The following is a 15,146-nucleotide window of genomic DNA, read 5'->3' on the forward strand; positions in this document are numbered from 1 at the left end:
GGTACGGAGCAAGTGACTTCTGAGAGGCAGCTTGATGGGACACTTCCCACCCAGCACCAAGGCCAAAGCCCACCGTCCTTTGCATGGCCTTGTGTTTGGTTCAGGTGAGATGTAGCATCACTGTCCTGTTCACACCTTGAGGCCCACCAAGGTGAGACACCACCACTACCCTGTCCATAGAGTGTCCCATTGAAGTTAGACATAGCATACTGTCCTGACCACACCTGGTGTCCCATCAGGATGACCACTGGCCAGCTCACAGCCCATTATCCTAGTAAGGTAAGACATAACACCATGCTCTTGGTAAGGAGGAAGCTTCAGGAAGAGGAGAGGGGAGTGGTGTGTGAATGGAGGGATAGCAGAGTATCCATCCCTCTCTCGGCTCATTCCAAGACAGGGTGCTGGTTCAATGACCCAAGAAAGAGGAGACAATGATGCCCCTCAGGACTTTGGTCACTGCAGGGCTCCCTCCCCCATCCCAGGCGTGCACAGCATTTGTTCGATGGCCTTCTGGCCTGCTCTGGCCATCAATAGAGTCCTGATGTGTCAGCTCTGGTAGAAGAACTGAGACCATGCGTGGGGCCATGCCTAACCTGGGGAGACCAGCCACAATACAACTGCATGCAGCCATCAGCTCAGTCTCTTTAGCACCGGAATCCACTGGCCTGAAGATCTCCAATTACCACTGAAGACCCTTGTGATTTAATCCCTTATCTGTCAAATGGGTATTTCTCAACATGAGATATATTTAATCACTCCGATGAAAGCAGAAGTGGCATCCACTTCCTAAACAACATACCTCCAGAAACTCTATGAACTTGGATAAATGTTTACAGTTACAGAAAGGCTTCAGGCCTTTTATTCATCGGGTGGAATGAGTCGAGCTCAACTCAATACCAACAAAAGTAATAATGAAATAGCCTTTCCTCGTCGTGTTTGCCAACGCTGGGTCAGTGTCAAGAGTGGCCCTTTCTGCATCCCTCTTGCCTCTGTCCAGGTACAGCCCTCAGGATTCCTTGCCTTGGGATGTACAAAGCCCTCTAGCTATCTGCCCAGGTGTGGGACCTGTTCAGCACCGGGCCCTGGGTGACAATGGACATGGAAGTCGCTGTCCTAGGACAGACAGAGAGGAGCTTGCTAAAGGGGGGACATGCAGGAGGTGGGAAATGGATGAAGGTTCTTTTCTTTTGAGCATTCTAAGTGACAATTCACAGAACAGCTCACTAAAATGCTAGCTGCTAACAGTGGTCTGTGAGCGGCACAAAATGGGCAAAACGGAAAACAGCCAATGGGGGAGGGGCATGGGAAATGACAACCTTGGTTTCTTTTTGGGAAACTCTTTTTACCATTATCTGTCTGTAAAAATTTTAAAAAGAGCCTTCAAGGTGCAGTGATTACATTCTCAGGCACTAACTGAAAGTCTGATGGTTCAAATCCAGGAGCCGCTACATGAGAGAAGGACACAGCTGTCTGCCCCGAGCAGCCCACAGCCTCGGACGCTCTGAAGGACATCTGGTCTGCCTAGACTATTCCGCCTCTGCTGTTAGAAGTTGGAGTCAACAAAGTGGCAATGGGTTTACTGAAAAGAAATAACTAAGGGCTCTTGTAAAAGAAATCTGTTCACGAGCTCATCAGCCTTCCCTTCTGGGCTGTATCTCCCAGCCCTGCTAACGTCAAACGTGACTGGGAGATGAGGCCTGGGGACAGGACCCTGCCCATTGTCAAGCAGATGTAACTGACGTGCGTGGTGTGTACAAGCCGTCTCCAGCCTCAGCCCACAGACACCATCACTCTTCTAGAGACTCTTCTAGAATCCTCCCAGGATGCACTGCCCAGGGGATCTTGGGAGCCAATTGCTGGAGAGAGGAGCCCTTCCCTTGGCCCGGCCTGGGTCCTTGAACCATGGCAGGGACAGAGCACAGGCTGCGTCAGCTCATGGGTTTCACACGAACCCACTTTCCTCTGGCCTCCTCACCTCCTGCCCACTCACAGCACTCAACTCAGAATATGGTTCTCTGCTGCTGAGCATTGCTTTGATGGAGAATAAGAGAGAACGTCTCAGGATTCTCCCCAACCTGTGCCCACTGTCCCCTTACCGAGGCCTGGTGGCATCCCAGGAGCCGGTCCAGTTCAGGGGCTGCGGAGCCTGGAAGCGGTTCTCTGCCAGGGGTGGGGCAGCGTACGGCACTCCAAGGAACTGGATGACCTGCTTCCAGGCAGTGCCCACCTGGACAGCCCGAGACCTGCCCAGCAGGCGGCCATGGGTGGTGATGGACACTGAAGGTGAAGATGCCTCGAGACTGAACAGGGCAGTGTCTGTCAGGAGGGGCAACGTGGATGAGGGGTCAGGGAAAGAGAGAGGAGGAGAGAGAGAGAGCCCATCAGTGTCCTCTCCAGTTACAGGTATTCCGAATATGATCCATACACACACATAGTACACATGGCCACCCCTTAGTGGAGTTTGAAAGGGTTAGTAATTCAGTAAGACTGCTAGTCTAAGCGTAGTCAGGCTAGTTTTCAATGTGCCGCCCTGTGTCAGGCACAAGCACACCTGTAAAGCACCACAGTGACTCCTTCCTGAACCATCCAGTAACGTTCCGGTCTCCCTCACCCAGCGACACGCTAATGCCTTCTCCTCGCTTCATCTCTGTACTTCTCCCCAATCAGGCTGCAACATTCCCCAGGCTCAGGATCCCATCTCCGGCCCCGATGACAGTAACAATCTCCTCCCCTTCGTCACCACAATGCTTTTATGGCCTCTCTCACCCAGCACCACGCTAAAGGCTTCCAAGGTGCTCAGGTGGCCTTGTAGGTTAAGCTCTGGGCTGCTAACAGAAAGGTTGGTGGTTCAAAACCATCAGCTGCTCTGCTGTGTGGAAAGATGGAGCCATTTCCTTCCATAAAGGTTCCCAGCCTGAGAGATCCTTTGGTGCAAGAGTTCTGCAACATTCTATGGGGTAAACATGCATCAGAAGGGGGTGAAATGTGTTTGTTTTGTTTGACTGTTTTGGTTTTTGTTTGTCGGAAGGTTCACTGTGGGTCAGCCTGGGGAGGAGGAACAGATAGTCTGTTTGGGGTCGGACCAGCTCCCTGTGGAGAAAACGTTGCCGTATTTCGGATCCCTAATTTTCCCATCTGCAAAATGGGCATAATAGCCATAGCCATAATGCAAGCATGTCAGAGATATGTGGCACACTGTTGTATTTTCACAGCGCCTCTTAGGTAGGAAGTAGACACCACATGGTACAGTCTCCCCTTCATTCCACACAGAAGTCTCACTGAACACGATGTGGTTATCAGGCAGACAAGCAGCACGTGGGGACCTGATTATTCCGGGGACACAACTTTGTCGTCATTTAGATTTATTGTCTGTATCTCCCCAGAGCATCAAAGCCGGGAGGGCAGAGGCCACAGGTGTTTCATTCACTTCAGCAAGCCCAGGGCAGCATTAAACCAATCACAGACCCCTGGATGAAAGGGTGTAGAAAAGGCATAAAGGGAGAGAGGGAAGAGGGAATGGGGGGAAGGCAGAAAGGAGGAAAAGACAGGAAGAGGAAAGGGAGAAAAAAATAACAGTAAAACCCTACGGACTGCCAAACAAGCAAGTACAATTCTTAGAGGAAGTGTGGCCAGGGTGCTTCTTAGAGGCAAAGATGATGGTACTTCATCTCCTTGGAAAAGACATCAAGCTGGGAAAACAAGAGGGTCAGTGACAGAGAGGAAGGTCCTCAGTGTGACACACTGGCACAGTGAATGGAACAGGGGGCTTGAACTTGGCAGAGGTCCTGAGCATGGTGCAGGGTGGAGCCAGGTTTAGATGTGTTGTTTTTAGGGTCACTCTGAGTCATAGTTAACTCAAGAGCACCCAATGACAATAATCTGTTGCCAGAAACTTGATCAAGTGTTAGAACTGAAAGCGGAAACTGGGGATGGAAAGAAGTGACTGTCCCTTCCTCATCTGGCCGCAATCACAAATCCCAGCTCGTCTCACCCCACAGATCCGCTCACGAGACTTCCTGTTGCAATCACAAATCTAAGAACTTCAGTGAGCCCTCAGGACCGTGGAGACTAATGTGGCAGAAGCTTCTGAAGCCGATTCTTTGGCTCAAGGATGCAGCCACATTTCATGGATCCAACTCTATTGAAGCCCAGAGTGAAGAAAGAAAATCATAAAAGCGAAAGAATTTCGAGGGAAGGCAAGCCTGCTGTGGCGCTGACAGCGGGGTGAGCACGCTGCCCAGCAAATCCTGGACAGAATGAGATAAAATTTAGGGAACATGGCCAGTGTGCAGCCTCTCTTCTGATGGAAACTGCAGAAGTGGTGCGTCCCTTCCAGGACATGCACATTGTCGGACCATGTGACCCTGGGCTCAGGAAATGATCTGTAGTTGTATTTGTGTATTAGTGACAAGTGAATTCTAGCCAGAGGCATGTGCCCACACATCTTCTGCTCCAAGTGAGAATTTCCCGTGGATATCAAGTCTCTCAGAATGACGAGAGAAGTGTCCTGATTGATTTTACAGAACTCTTCAGTTCAAGCATTTCCAACAGGACTGTCTGGGTATTAGCTACACAACTGCAGAAGTGCACTGCTGACATCTGAGTGGACTAAACGGTACAGAAGGAGGTCTGGGGGAGCCATGTGTGGGGCGTGAGGCTGTTAATCCAAAGGCCGTGTCTCTCTGTGGCTCAGATCCACCAGTGGCTTCAGGGGATAAGCAAGCTCCTATGTGATTGATTCTGAAAATTTGCTGGAAGATCAGCTATGAGTAGGTTCTGAACGCAAGGCAATAGGCTAGAGTTTTGGAATATTTGAAAAAGAACACAAATGGAATAAATAATAACAGAGGGACAATCTCAAAAAGAGAGATTCACACGGCGGCTGCAAAATGGGCTCAGATTGTGAAGATGACACAGGGCTGAGAATTTTCATCCTATTGTGCGTGGGGTCCCTGTGAGTCAGCATCAACGCAAAGGCACATGACAGCAACAAGAGTGTAAGTAAAACATGACTTATGATATCTAAAGCTCAAGGTCTCCTCCAGCTCTGACCTAGAGGTCATTCTCCTGGCGTGACGACAGAAGTGGATGGGAGCACAGAAAAAGGGAGGAATTGGCTTTATGACAACTCTGAAGGACTTCCATTGCTTTCGGCAAAGTCTGATCCATTGTCTGGTTTTTTTTAAATAAAGTTTTATTAGAACACTGATATAACTATTACTGTTTTCTTAGAATAATGGCAGAGCTGAATACCTATAGCACAGACGGGCCTTGGGCTGGTGCGTTCTGAGTTGAATACAACTCCTGTTGTAATTGCTCTTAGTTAAGGTTGAGTCCAGTATCACAGAGATCCTGTGAATGACAGATCTGAACCCTGTCCTATCCCGTGTCATCCTCAGCATCTCTGACACATTTGAGCCCATTGCTGTAGTCACTGCCTCAGCCCATCTCACTGGGGGTGGGGAGGTGTCTTCCTCTCTTTCATTGATATGACTATTGTTGTTGTTGTCATTGTTGTTGTTGTTTACCATCAAGCTGGAACCAACCCACAGCTGCGCCTCGAGCAGGTTTTCAGAGGCAGTTAATCACATGGGAGGATACTGCTCATCCTTCTCCTGTGGAGCACCTCGTGGATTCGAACCGTGTGCCTTCAGAATTGCAGTGCAGCTTCTTACCACTAGACCACCAGAGTGCCCTATAAACCGTAGGCTGAATTTGCCCTATCCTGCACCGTGCTTGCAACGTCTGTCATGCTCACTTGCAGCACTGCGTCTGCTGTGGCAGTCCCTGTGTCCACCCATCTCATTGAGGGTCTTCCTCTCTTTTGCTGACCCTCCACCTTCACAGCATGATGTCCCTCTCCGAGGACTTACTGCTCCTGAAAATACACCCAGAGTAAGTGAGACAAAGTTTCACCATCCTTGCCTCTAAGGAGCAGTGTGAAGTAGGCCTGGCCACCCACTTCTGAAATAGCAGGCCTTCTAACACCCTCTGGAGAACAGACGTCAGTTTAAAGAAGAAAGTGCATCCTCCCCAAGCCGGGGTATTTTCATCTGCTCCAGATCACACGGGAGGAGACTGCCCGTCTTTCTCTTGCAGAGCCGCTTGTGGACTTGAACTACCAGAGAGGCTCGGCTTTCAGGCTAACAGCACCACTCCCTGTGGGGTACACCACCAGGGCTCCATTCTCTGCCCTGTAGGACCGCTGTTCAGCTATGGAGTTTGTCTCGATTGTCTTCTTTGGATCCTAACCACCCAGCACAATGCCTGGCACACAGCAGCAACCCACAGAGTGTTTTTAAACTAAATTGAACCAGGAAAAGCTGCCTCGGAAGTGTTTATGATCCAGAGAGCACTCTGTGGTGAGCAAGTGAGGATGGGAGATGGGGCTGCATTCTGGCATCACTGCCTGTGTGAGAGAAGAGCGGTAACCTAACTCCCTGGGCCCTAGTCTCCTGATGTGTAGGAAGAGTTAAGACTCCCATTCTGCCCACACGCAGGATGTTAGCACCGAATGAAATAAAGAGTAAGGAAGAAGTTTGTTAGCCACACACAAAAAAAAGAATATAAATGATCTATCTAATTATTTTACTAGGAAAATCAAAGAACAGAGTTGTTTTTATAATTTAAAGGAATCATCTAGTAAAAGTAAGGCGAGAAGCTATGTTAGAAGTAATTTCTTTACCTTCTTCAGTCTACACGCGTCAACTAGGCCATAGTAACTTTGACCAACTTTTCCTTAAATATATCTCAAAAGTCACTCACTGCCTGTCAAATCATCTTACGCTTGAAGAGTCCCTTCCAGGCCACACCTGGGCTCCCAGCAGCAGCTACACAGTTCACGGCTTACCTGGCTTCTTGCGGTAGATGTAGGTGGCTTCTTCCCGGAGCAGCAGGCGGCAGCTCTGGCTCTGCAGACTGTGTGTGCAGCTCTGGGTGTCAGCATAGAACATGCACCTCACAGCCCCAGGCTGGGGATGCAGAGTGGTGACGATGCAGGCCTGGTGACGCGAACACTCTGTAGAGAAGGAGAAGCATGGAATGTAGACCTCAAAAACCACCATATTCATCCATATTTCCAGGTTCCCATGTATCCATTCATTTATCCATGTGTATGTCCGTCCACCCATCTACCCATTCATACACCCACACACTCATTTATTCATCCATCTTTCCACCTACCCACCTGTGCATATGCATACATATATATGTCCATGAGTCCACCCATTCATTAGTCCATGGACGATCCATCCATCCATCCATCCATCCATCCATCCATCCATCCACCCATCCATGCCACCAGATTCATCTCTATCTCTCTCTCTATCTTTCTCTCAGTCAATATCTATCTATCTATCATCTATCTATCTATCCATCTCTCCATTCACTCACTCATCTATCCATCCGCCAGTCCACACAACCAGCCACTTATTCAAATGAGTATCAGTGGTACATCCCAAGCATTAGCAGGATCTGGATATAAGATTATAGTGTGAGGAATCTGATATTCTCCAAAATCCATTTTCCACATAAAATCTAGGGGTTTTACGATGTAGTTGGTAACTGTATCCTTGTCATGGCTCCCTAGCTGCACACAAAATCAAGTTCTATCAGACAAGGTCTTCCATGTTCCAACCTTTGCGTCTCCAGCTTCATTCTCTTTGTGTCTCGTCTGTGTCCTCTATCCTCCATACAGTACCCACTGAATTCCACCAAGAGCCACTCCTTAGACACTCCATTAGACATAAAGTGTCCGATGCTACATTAGATAATTCAAGTGATTCCTAGCATCGTGGTATTCCTTCTTGAGAGCAGCTCTGAAAGTAAGGCTGCTGCATTGTTTGGGCATGTTATGAGCTGCCTAAGGTCCTATGCCCCACCCGATCCAGGAATGGCACCATCCAGAGAGACGTGCGGTGTGCAATCTATGAATCTGCATGTGACATCCTTGTCTACATTATAGACGTGTTTTCTCGTGTTGTTATCCTAACTTGTAAAACGTGTGCTCAACTGAAAAATGTCTGCTGAGCTCTGACTTCACCCCTGGTCCCAGCTTTGGCACAGTCAGCTGGCCAGACAGGTGTAATTGCTCCTCTCCACAATGGCCTGTCATCTGAGGACAGTGAGGCCAGGATTCCATAAATCCCCTCTGCCTCAGACCACTCGAGGATTCTGTTTGTGATCTTCCCAGAACCTGCCTTAATATTCTTTCACTTGCTGGTGGGCTTATCTTCCCCGAGACCTGGACTACAGATCGATCCTGGGAAAGCAGTAGGGGTCCTGCAGAAGAGATCCTGTCCAGGATCTATGTCTTAGTTTATTTCCTCCCTGCCAAGCATCCTACATTACCACGGACTCTCACATGTGCTTCTGAGGTCAAAATTTTGAGTGGTACTGAAAACCCCATGCCAGGCACGCTTCCAAGAAGAGGCAACTCCTCTTACCCAGTAAACAGAGGTCTCTGGCGGCAGGGAAGTCGTTGTCGGCAGCAGTGCTAATGTGTGCCACGTCAAAGTGCTGGATGGACGAATCAACAATGACTGAAGAGGAGGTCAGCAGCTGCCATGCATCCAGAGAGACTAAGAAAAAAGCAGAGGATGGTCACATACAGATCCCACCCGTGTGTAGGATCAATAACTGTGCCCTCTCAAACGTTCCCAACCTCAGGGACACTTCTCATGTCACCACCATTGTCCCTTTCTCCCTCTTTCCAGGCTACAAGTTGTTCATGAGCCCAGTGCGTCAGCCAGGCGTAGGGACCCAAAGATACATAATACCACTAATAAATACAAGTGTGATGTTTCCCTTATCACGAGGGACCAGCCCCTGGAGAAGGACATGGTGCTCAGTACAACTGTCAGACAGAAAGAACATCCTTAGGGAGGTGGATTGATGCCACGGCTGCAGCCATGGGCTCCAGCTCCACAGAGGAACAAGGATGGTGCCAGACGGGTGGTGTGCCCTTCTGTTGTACATACATGGAGCTGCCACGAGTCTGAACTGCCTGGCTGGCACCTAACAACTGCAGCACTTCCCTTAAGTGCCTCGCAGTGAAACAGGAGGGAAGGTGGGAAAAAAAGAGTGCCAGAATGTGGTTGTTACGATGCAACCGTTAGGTGTTAGAACTAGTAATGACCATCCCAGACCCGTGTACACTGTGCATCATGGCTCTCGTGTCTTCAGATCTCATTGAAGGGGGCAGGCCCAGCACCCTCTCTAATGGACACTCGCTGAATCTCATTGAAGGGGACAGGCCCTACACCCTCTGTAGCGGACACCGTGCTACCCTCTTTCCTCAGTTGAGATTCTCATTTCTCCAACTGATGGGATGTTGGTGGCTATTGGTCCACAGCTGAATCTTCCTCCAGGGTGTGTCTCTGCTCTAGAAAGAATCATCCCAGCATCTCCACAGAAGTTAGACCTGGTGAATTATTCCTGTAAAGCCTTGAAAACCCCAGTGCGGAAGCTCTACTCTGTCACATGGGGACCATATGGGTCCATCACCACCTAAAACAACAGTATGTATAAAGTTTGATCCTTTTTCTCATGATAGGATAACTCTGAGAAGCCATTGTTGCAATTTAAACTGACATTCGTCCTCCCCCCGGCCCGGCCCACCCACCATCACCCCCCTTGCAATTACTATCACCGAGAGCCCCCCTTGCTAATTTTCCTTCATGCAAACCTCCACCTCAGAGTCGGTCTCCTGGGAAACCCTCCTATACACCCTCTTGAAGGATGAAGGGAACGACGCACAGGGAGGTGGGAATTACATGTCCAATAGCGCCAAAGGGAAGTGGTGAGAATGATGCAAACCAGGTCCTCATGTGCCTGGATCACACCCTGCGATAGTGCCAACCATGATGCCGGCCAAGGCCAAGCCATGTGGCTGTGCCAGCAAAGGTGACTGACGAGGAATAACAGGGCAGAGGAGGTGGTCTGAGCAAAGAGGAAGAGCATTGCTGGAGCATGGTGCATCCGGGTCACTGAGTGCCCATGAGGATAGGGGAGGCGTTGCAAAGTCCTCTCCTGCTTGGAAGGACTGTGGGCCCACGTCAATCGGTGGCCCTGCAGTGTCACTCCATTGCCTAGAAATAACGTTGTGGTGGTGGTGGCAGTGGTCTGCTGTTGAGTCCAATTCACAGCAACACGGCAGGACCGAGAACTGCCTCATAGGTTTCCTGGATTATACATGTTACGGGAGCAGATTGCCACGGTTTTTCTCTTTTAGAGTTGCTGATGGATTAAAACACTCAGCCTTTTGGTTAGTATTTAAATGCTTAACCATGTTGTCACCAAGATCCCCCTCGAAATTTCTACAGAGGAAAAAATGCTGCTTCTCAGCGAAGGCTCCATGTCCATCCTGGAACGCTGATTCCAGGTCAGTCCAGAGCGGTGTTTGGTGGGCACTGCATCCAGACATAATTCATTGTGAACGTCAGTCGACACTTTTGCCTTTTTCTTTGATGCTCTTTCAGAATAGTCACTGACCCTCTTAGGAAACGTCTGTGGGCATTTGCTTTGTGCTTGTCAAACATTACGGCAACCTTAGGTCTAAATCAGAACCAGAGAACTCAGACTTCCGCTGCTGAGTAAATTCTGACTCCAGGTTACTCTTTGTTGGGTTTCTGAGCCTAGAAATCTCTACGGGAGAAGGCGGACCATCTTTCCTCCATGGAGTGGCTGGTGACTCAAAGCTCAGACGTTCCAGTTACCAGTGTAACACGGAATGCTCTGTGCTGCTAGGGGCTCTTAATTCTCTTGTCGCATCCTAAGTTTACAAAGCATATCCATGTTTTTATCACACTGCATCTCCAGAGAGCACCCGAATTAAGTGCTTGGGTCGGGGACTCGACGGGCCATGCACACGTGAGGAATGAGAAGCCTGAAGAACCAAGAACACCAACCTGGAACACTAACAAACCAAGCACAGAATTCGCCTCCTGGCTCCTAGTCAAGCCCCTTCCTTCGCCTCCGAGCTTCCTAACTAGCTGAGCTCATTTTCCAGAAGTGCATGCCCCATTATGGCGAGGTCTTCCTCGCTTATAGCACCATGCCCTTAGCTATGGTGGGAAGCCTGCAATTTTGATCTCTAACCCATCTTTGACAACCAGAGCACCCAGGAGGTCACTAAAATTAGAGTGGTTAAAAAGGCAGCAGAACAACGTACTATCACTGGCTTTTTTAATTAGAGAGAAAACTCACCCGAGATGCTGCCAAAGCAATGTAACCAGACTTCACACTGGCTCAGTGAGAGCCACGTGAATGCCCGGTTCTGATTACCACGTTATAACACAGGCATTACCACATTCTCTGCTGAAGGCTCCAGAGCCCACCTCAGAAGTGCAAGTGTTGAGCTTGGGATCTGTTTTCATTGCGCGAGACTCTAAGATCTCACGTACTTGTCAACCTTCTCTACAGGTTGCTATTTTCATGGTCAGTACAGGTGGCGTTTTTGTATCACGACCAAATGGAGTTGCACATTTTTAGCTGGCGAGCACTCTGCAATTTTAGAGACGGATTATGATGGGGTTTCAGGACCAAACCTGCCAATTACGAGTTTGAAATGGAAGCCTTGGCCACTCTCCACGCTTAGGTTGGTGTCTGGGGGAAAGTGCTATGATTGAAGGGTGGGGCTCATCTCCTGAGTGAGAGCTGACTCATCCTCATCTGCTGTCACCAGCGGGCTCGGAGCCAAGTCTGCACGCTGCTCTCCACCTGTCCCCCCGTGTGCATGGATGACAGGCTGCCGCTGTGCAGAACAGCTGGGGTCCCATCAGCATTTCAACAGCACTTCTAAACACAAGCTCTATCTGGATGCCAAAGCATCATAAAGCACGAAAGCCGGAGATCCTCTTTACGCCTTTTCTACTTGCCAGGATATGTGCAATACCAGTCTATGGCTTAGTGGGAAGGAGTTGGTGCTGTCAACGCAAAGGAATGTGGTTCGAACCCACCAGCTGCTGTGTGGGAGAAAGATGGGCAGTCTCCTCCCATGCGACTTACACCCTCTGAAAACCCACTGGACGGTTAGCTAAGGGTCAGTTCTAACTTGACAGCAAACAGCAACAACGTGAGAGAAAGATGGGCAATCTCCTCTGATGTGATTTACAGCCTCCAAAAATCCACTGGAGGGTCAGCTGTGAGTCCATTCTGACTTGACAGTACACAACAACAACAAGACTCTGGTCAGCAAAAGAAGAAGACATTCAATCAGATGGGTTGACACAGTGACTGTAGCAATGAACCCCAGCATATCAAGGATGATGAGGATGGCCCAGCAGGCATCTTCAAAGACATTTCTAGGGGAAAAATTATAACTAAGAAAAAACCACATACACAAAGCCAAACTTGGATCCAGACTTGCACCATATTCATCCAAGATACTGAGTTGAGTCACATCAAAATCCCTAGTAGAAATTCAAAGGTTTGGGTTGGTAGGATGACTTCTCTCTAACAAGTCTGACTGTTGTCAATTCCCCCTACTCCACCTCAAATCTCCAGCTCCACCCTCAACCGCCCCCCCCCGCGTGCACGCGCGCGCGCACACACACACACACACACACACACACACAAGCTTCCTGGGAGATGGTGTGAGAACTGGGTCTTCTGCTGAGTCACTGTGCACAAAGCCACGGAAATGCTGACGCATAGGAGCCTGGGATGAGCTAACATGAGCTGGACAGATACTAGTTGGGTGGAGGCCTCTCTTGGGATGTTGAATGAGAGCACAGAGCAAATTACTAGTCCTCAGTGGACTGCAGGTAACTTTCCCAAGTCCAGATGACTGTGCATTCAGGCTGGTCACCTCCTGAAGCCACAGCCTTATCTGTTGGCCTATAACCCTTACCCCTCTCTGTTTTGGGAGGGTGGGGTATCGAACCCTTGAAAATTGGCATACCTAGCTGTTGTGTTGGCCCCATTGAGGCCGTGGTCTTCAGATACCTCAACTGTGGACACATGGTCTTACAAATTATCAACAGTTGTGCGACCAGTATAAGAAAGTGCTTTCCATAGTAAAAAAAAAAATTAAAAAAATTTTAAAAAATGAAAGTGATAGTGATAGAGAGATTGTGAACAGACAGTAGCACTGTTGTGAAGACACTATGGCCTCATTCAAATCCTGCAGGATGGAGGAAACATCTCGAATTCCATCTGTTCCTTATGGAGGTTCAGAGTTCACAGTGGCTTGTCTTAGGTATAGGACACAGGGTGGGAACAGAACAGAATTAGAACTCTGACCCACTCAATGCCACACCTCTACGCTTTACTACTTCCGTCTCTATAAGGATCTGCTTCAAATCCCTTCAGCTTACCTGTAGGTAAGTTTTTACAAAGATCAGGAACAGAACTAAGAGCCACACCCAAAAGCCTCGTTCCATATGAAGTAGCCCTGCGTGGAGTCTCCGGGAGCTGTACTGGACAGCACAGGCCTTAACAGCAATGCACAGAAACATAACTGACCATCGCCTCCGTCACAGAAACAAACTGAGCCAGCTCCCTGCGCCACAAGTGTGAGGATGCCCACTGTGCCCATCTCCACCAGAACTGTAGCCACTTCCACTCTATCCCTCCCTGGGCCTGGCTCGGCCCCTGTCACTGAGCTCCAGGCGGAGACCTCAGAGAAGAGACTCTGCAGAGCTGAGTGGGTCAGACTCAGAGGGCTCCTGTCCCTGCACCCAATCCTGTCAGCTTAGCTCCAGTCTCACTAGCAGCTCCCTCTGCTGGCAGCCACCTCCACTAGACATGCAGGTCACGGAGGACAAAGCACCAGAGAATATAAATTCCCAAGGACTCGTAAGTCTGTGTTTTCCTGTGGCTTTCAACCCAAATACTAGATTTATTTCAGTGGCAAATCTAAATAGCAGTGTGTCTGAAATAGCGGGTGGAAACCCAAATGCCAGTTCTCTTGCGGACAAGCTGGTAGAGAGTAGTATTTCAAACCCACCAGTGGTTCCACAGGAGAAAGACAGGCAGTCTCTTCCCATTGCAATTTCCAGCCATAAATTCAAGAGAGGGTCTTATTGAATTAGAAACAACAGCATGGCCGTGAGTGAAAATTCCACTAGGAGTCGTTCCTAGCTACAGACCTAACACCAAAGGCCCAGCCTGTTGACCTCACAGTGACTCCAGCTGACAGTCAAATGCTCCATGGGGTTTCCAAGGTAACAGCTGTTATAGGAAAAGAGTTTCGGTGGCATAGTGTGTAACGTGTTGACTGCTCACTGAAATGTCAGGGGTTTGAGTCCACCAGCAGCTCCCAGGGGTGTGGGGACAATGTGGCATTCTCTTCCCTTAAAGATTTACAAGTAAAGCAATTTGCTTTGTAAACGTTCACACATATCACAGTAGAAAAATAAATGTATACAAGAAATAAACAAACAAGAGTAACAGTCTTAGAAGCCCAGTAGACAATGACCATGAATCAGGGTTGTCCCCCGACAGTGGGTTTCATTGATTTTGAAGCTTTCTAGAAGCAGACTAGCACATCTTTCTACAAGGAGCAGGTAGTAGGCTCAAACCATCAGCCTTGCGGCTGGGAGCTGAGCCCTTAACCACTGTTCTACCAGGACTCCTCTTTGCTGCATACTGACTATTAACTGTGAAATGAAGGGTTTTTAGTGTATTTGCCAATTTTACGTGTCATCACTGAAATATTCTTATTTTATAAACTTCTCAACAAAGAGTACTTTGATATTTACAAATCCAATGAATACTGTTGGACTTGTAGAAATCAAAGCTTAAGCATCTTCAGGTGACTGGACAATGTTCTCTCTGGTTTTGCTAAACATTGTTAACACTGGAGTTATCTGAAGTTGGCAACAAAAAGCTGGAGTGTCCCCACCTTCCTTCCCAAAGGCTTATGGTTTTGAGTAGATGCTTCTAAGTGGGAATAGCTGTCAAAGCATTTCTAAATCTGTGTCTAGCAGGTGTGGTTTGAAGCCAGGAGAAAGGCAGGGCTAGTGTTCCATCTGTGTTCTCAATTTCTGAATTAGATTTGGGGGTTTGGGTACACCCCTTTTCCTGAATCCAAGGAAGCGGGGGGTATGTGTGTGTTTGCCTTCAGGATACTGTAAAGTGGGTGTAAGGTATGAAAAGGTGTGATCTTGCCACTATGTGTGTGTGTGTGTGTGTGTGTGTGTGTG

General features: G+C 48.7%; 1 protein-coding gene across 1 annotated transcript in view; it reads right to left on the reverse strand.

Annotated features, from left to right (window-relative positions):
• TG (thyroglobulin) overlaps nucleotides 1–15,146 on the reverse strand; it is a 232,967-nt gene that overhangs the window by 120,064 nt on the left and 97,757 nt on the right. Inside the window, exons 36-38 of the mRNA XM_006879275.1 lie at nucleotides 8,445–8,579; nucleotides 6,851–7,018; nucleotides 2,097–2,316 (exon numbers count right to left, since the gene is read on the reverse strand). Coding sequence (XP_006879337.1) covers nucleotides 2,097–2,316; nucleotides 6,851–7,018; nucleotides 8,445–8,579 — 523 coding nt within the window. The remainder of the gene's footprint in view (nucleotides 1–2,096; nucleotides 2,317–6,850; nucleotides 7,019–8,444; nucleotides 8,580–15,146) is intronic.

Source organism: Elephantulus edwardii, unplaced genomic scaffold, assembly GCF_000299155.1.
Source record: "Elephantulus edwardii isolate Elephantulus edwardi_28Jun2011 unplaced genomic scaffold, EleEdw1.0 scaffold00003, whole genome shotgun sequence".
NCBI lineage: Eukaryota > Metazoa > Chordata > Mammalia > Macroscelidea > Macroscelididae > Elephantulus > Elephantulus edwardii.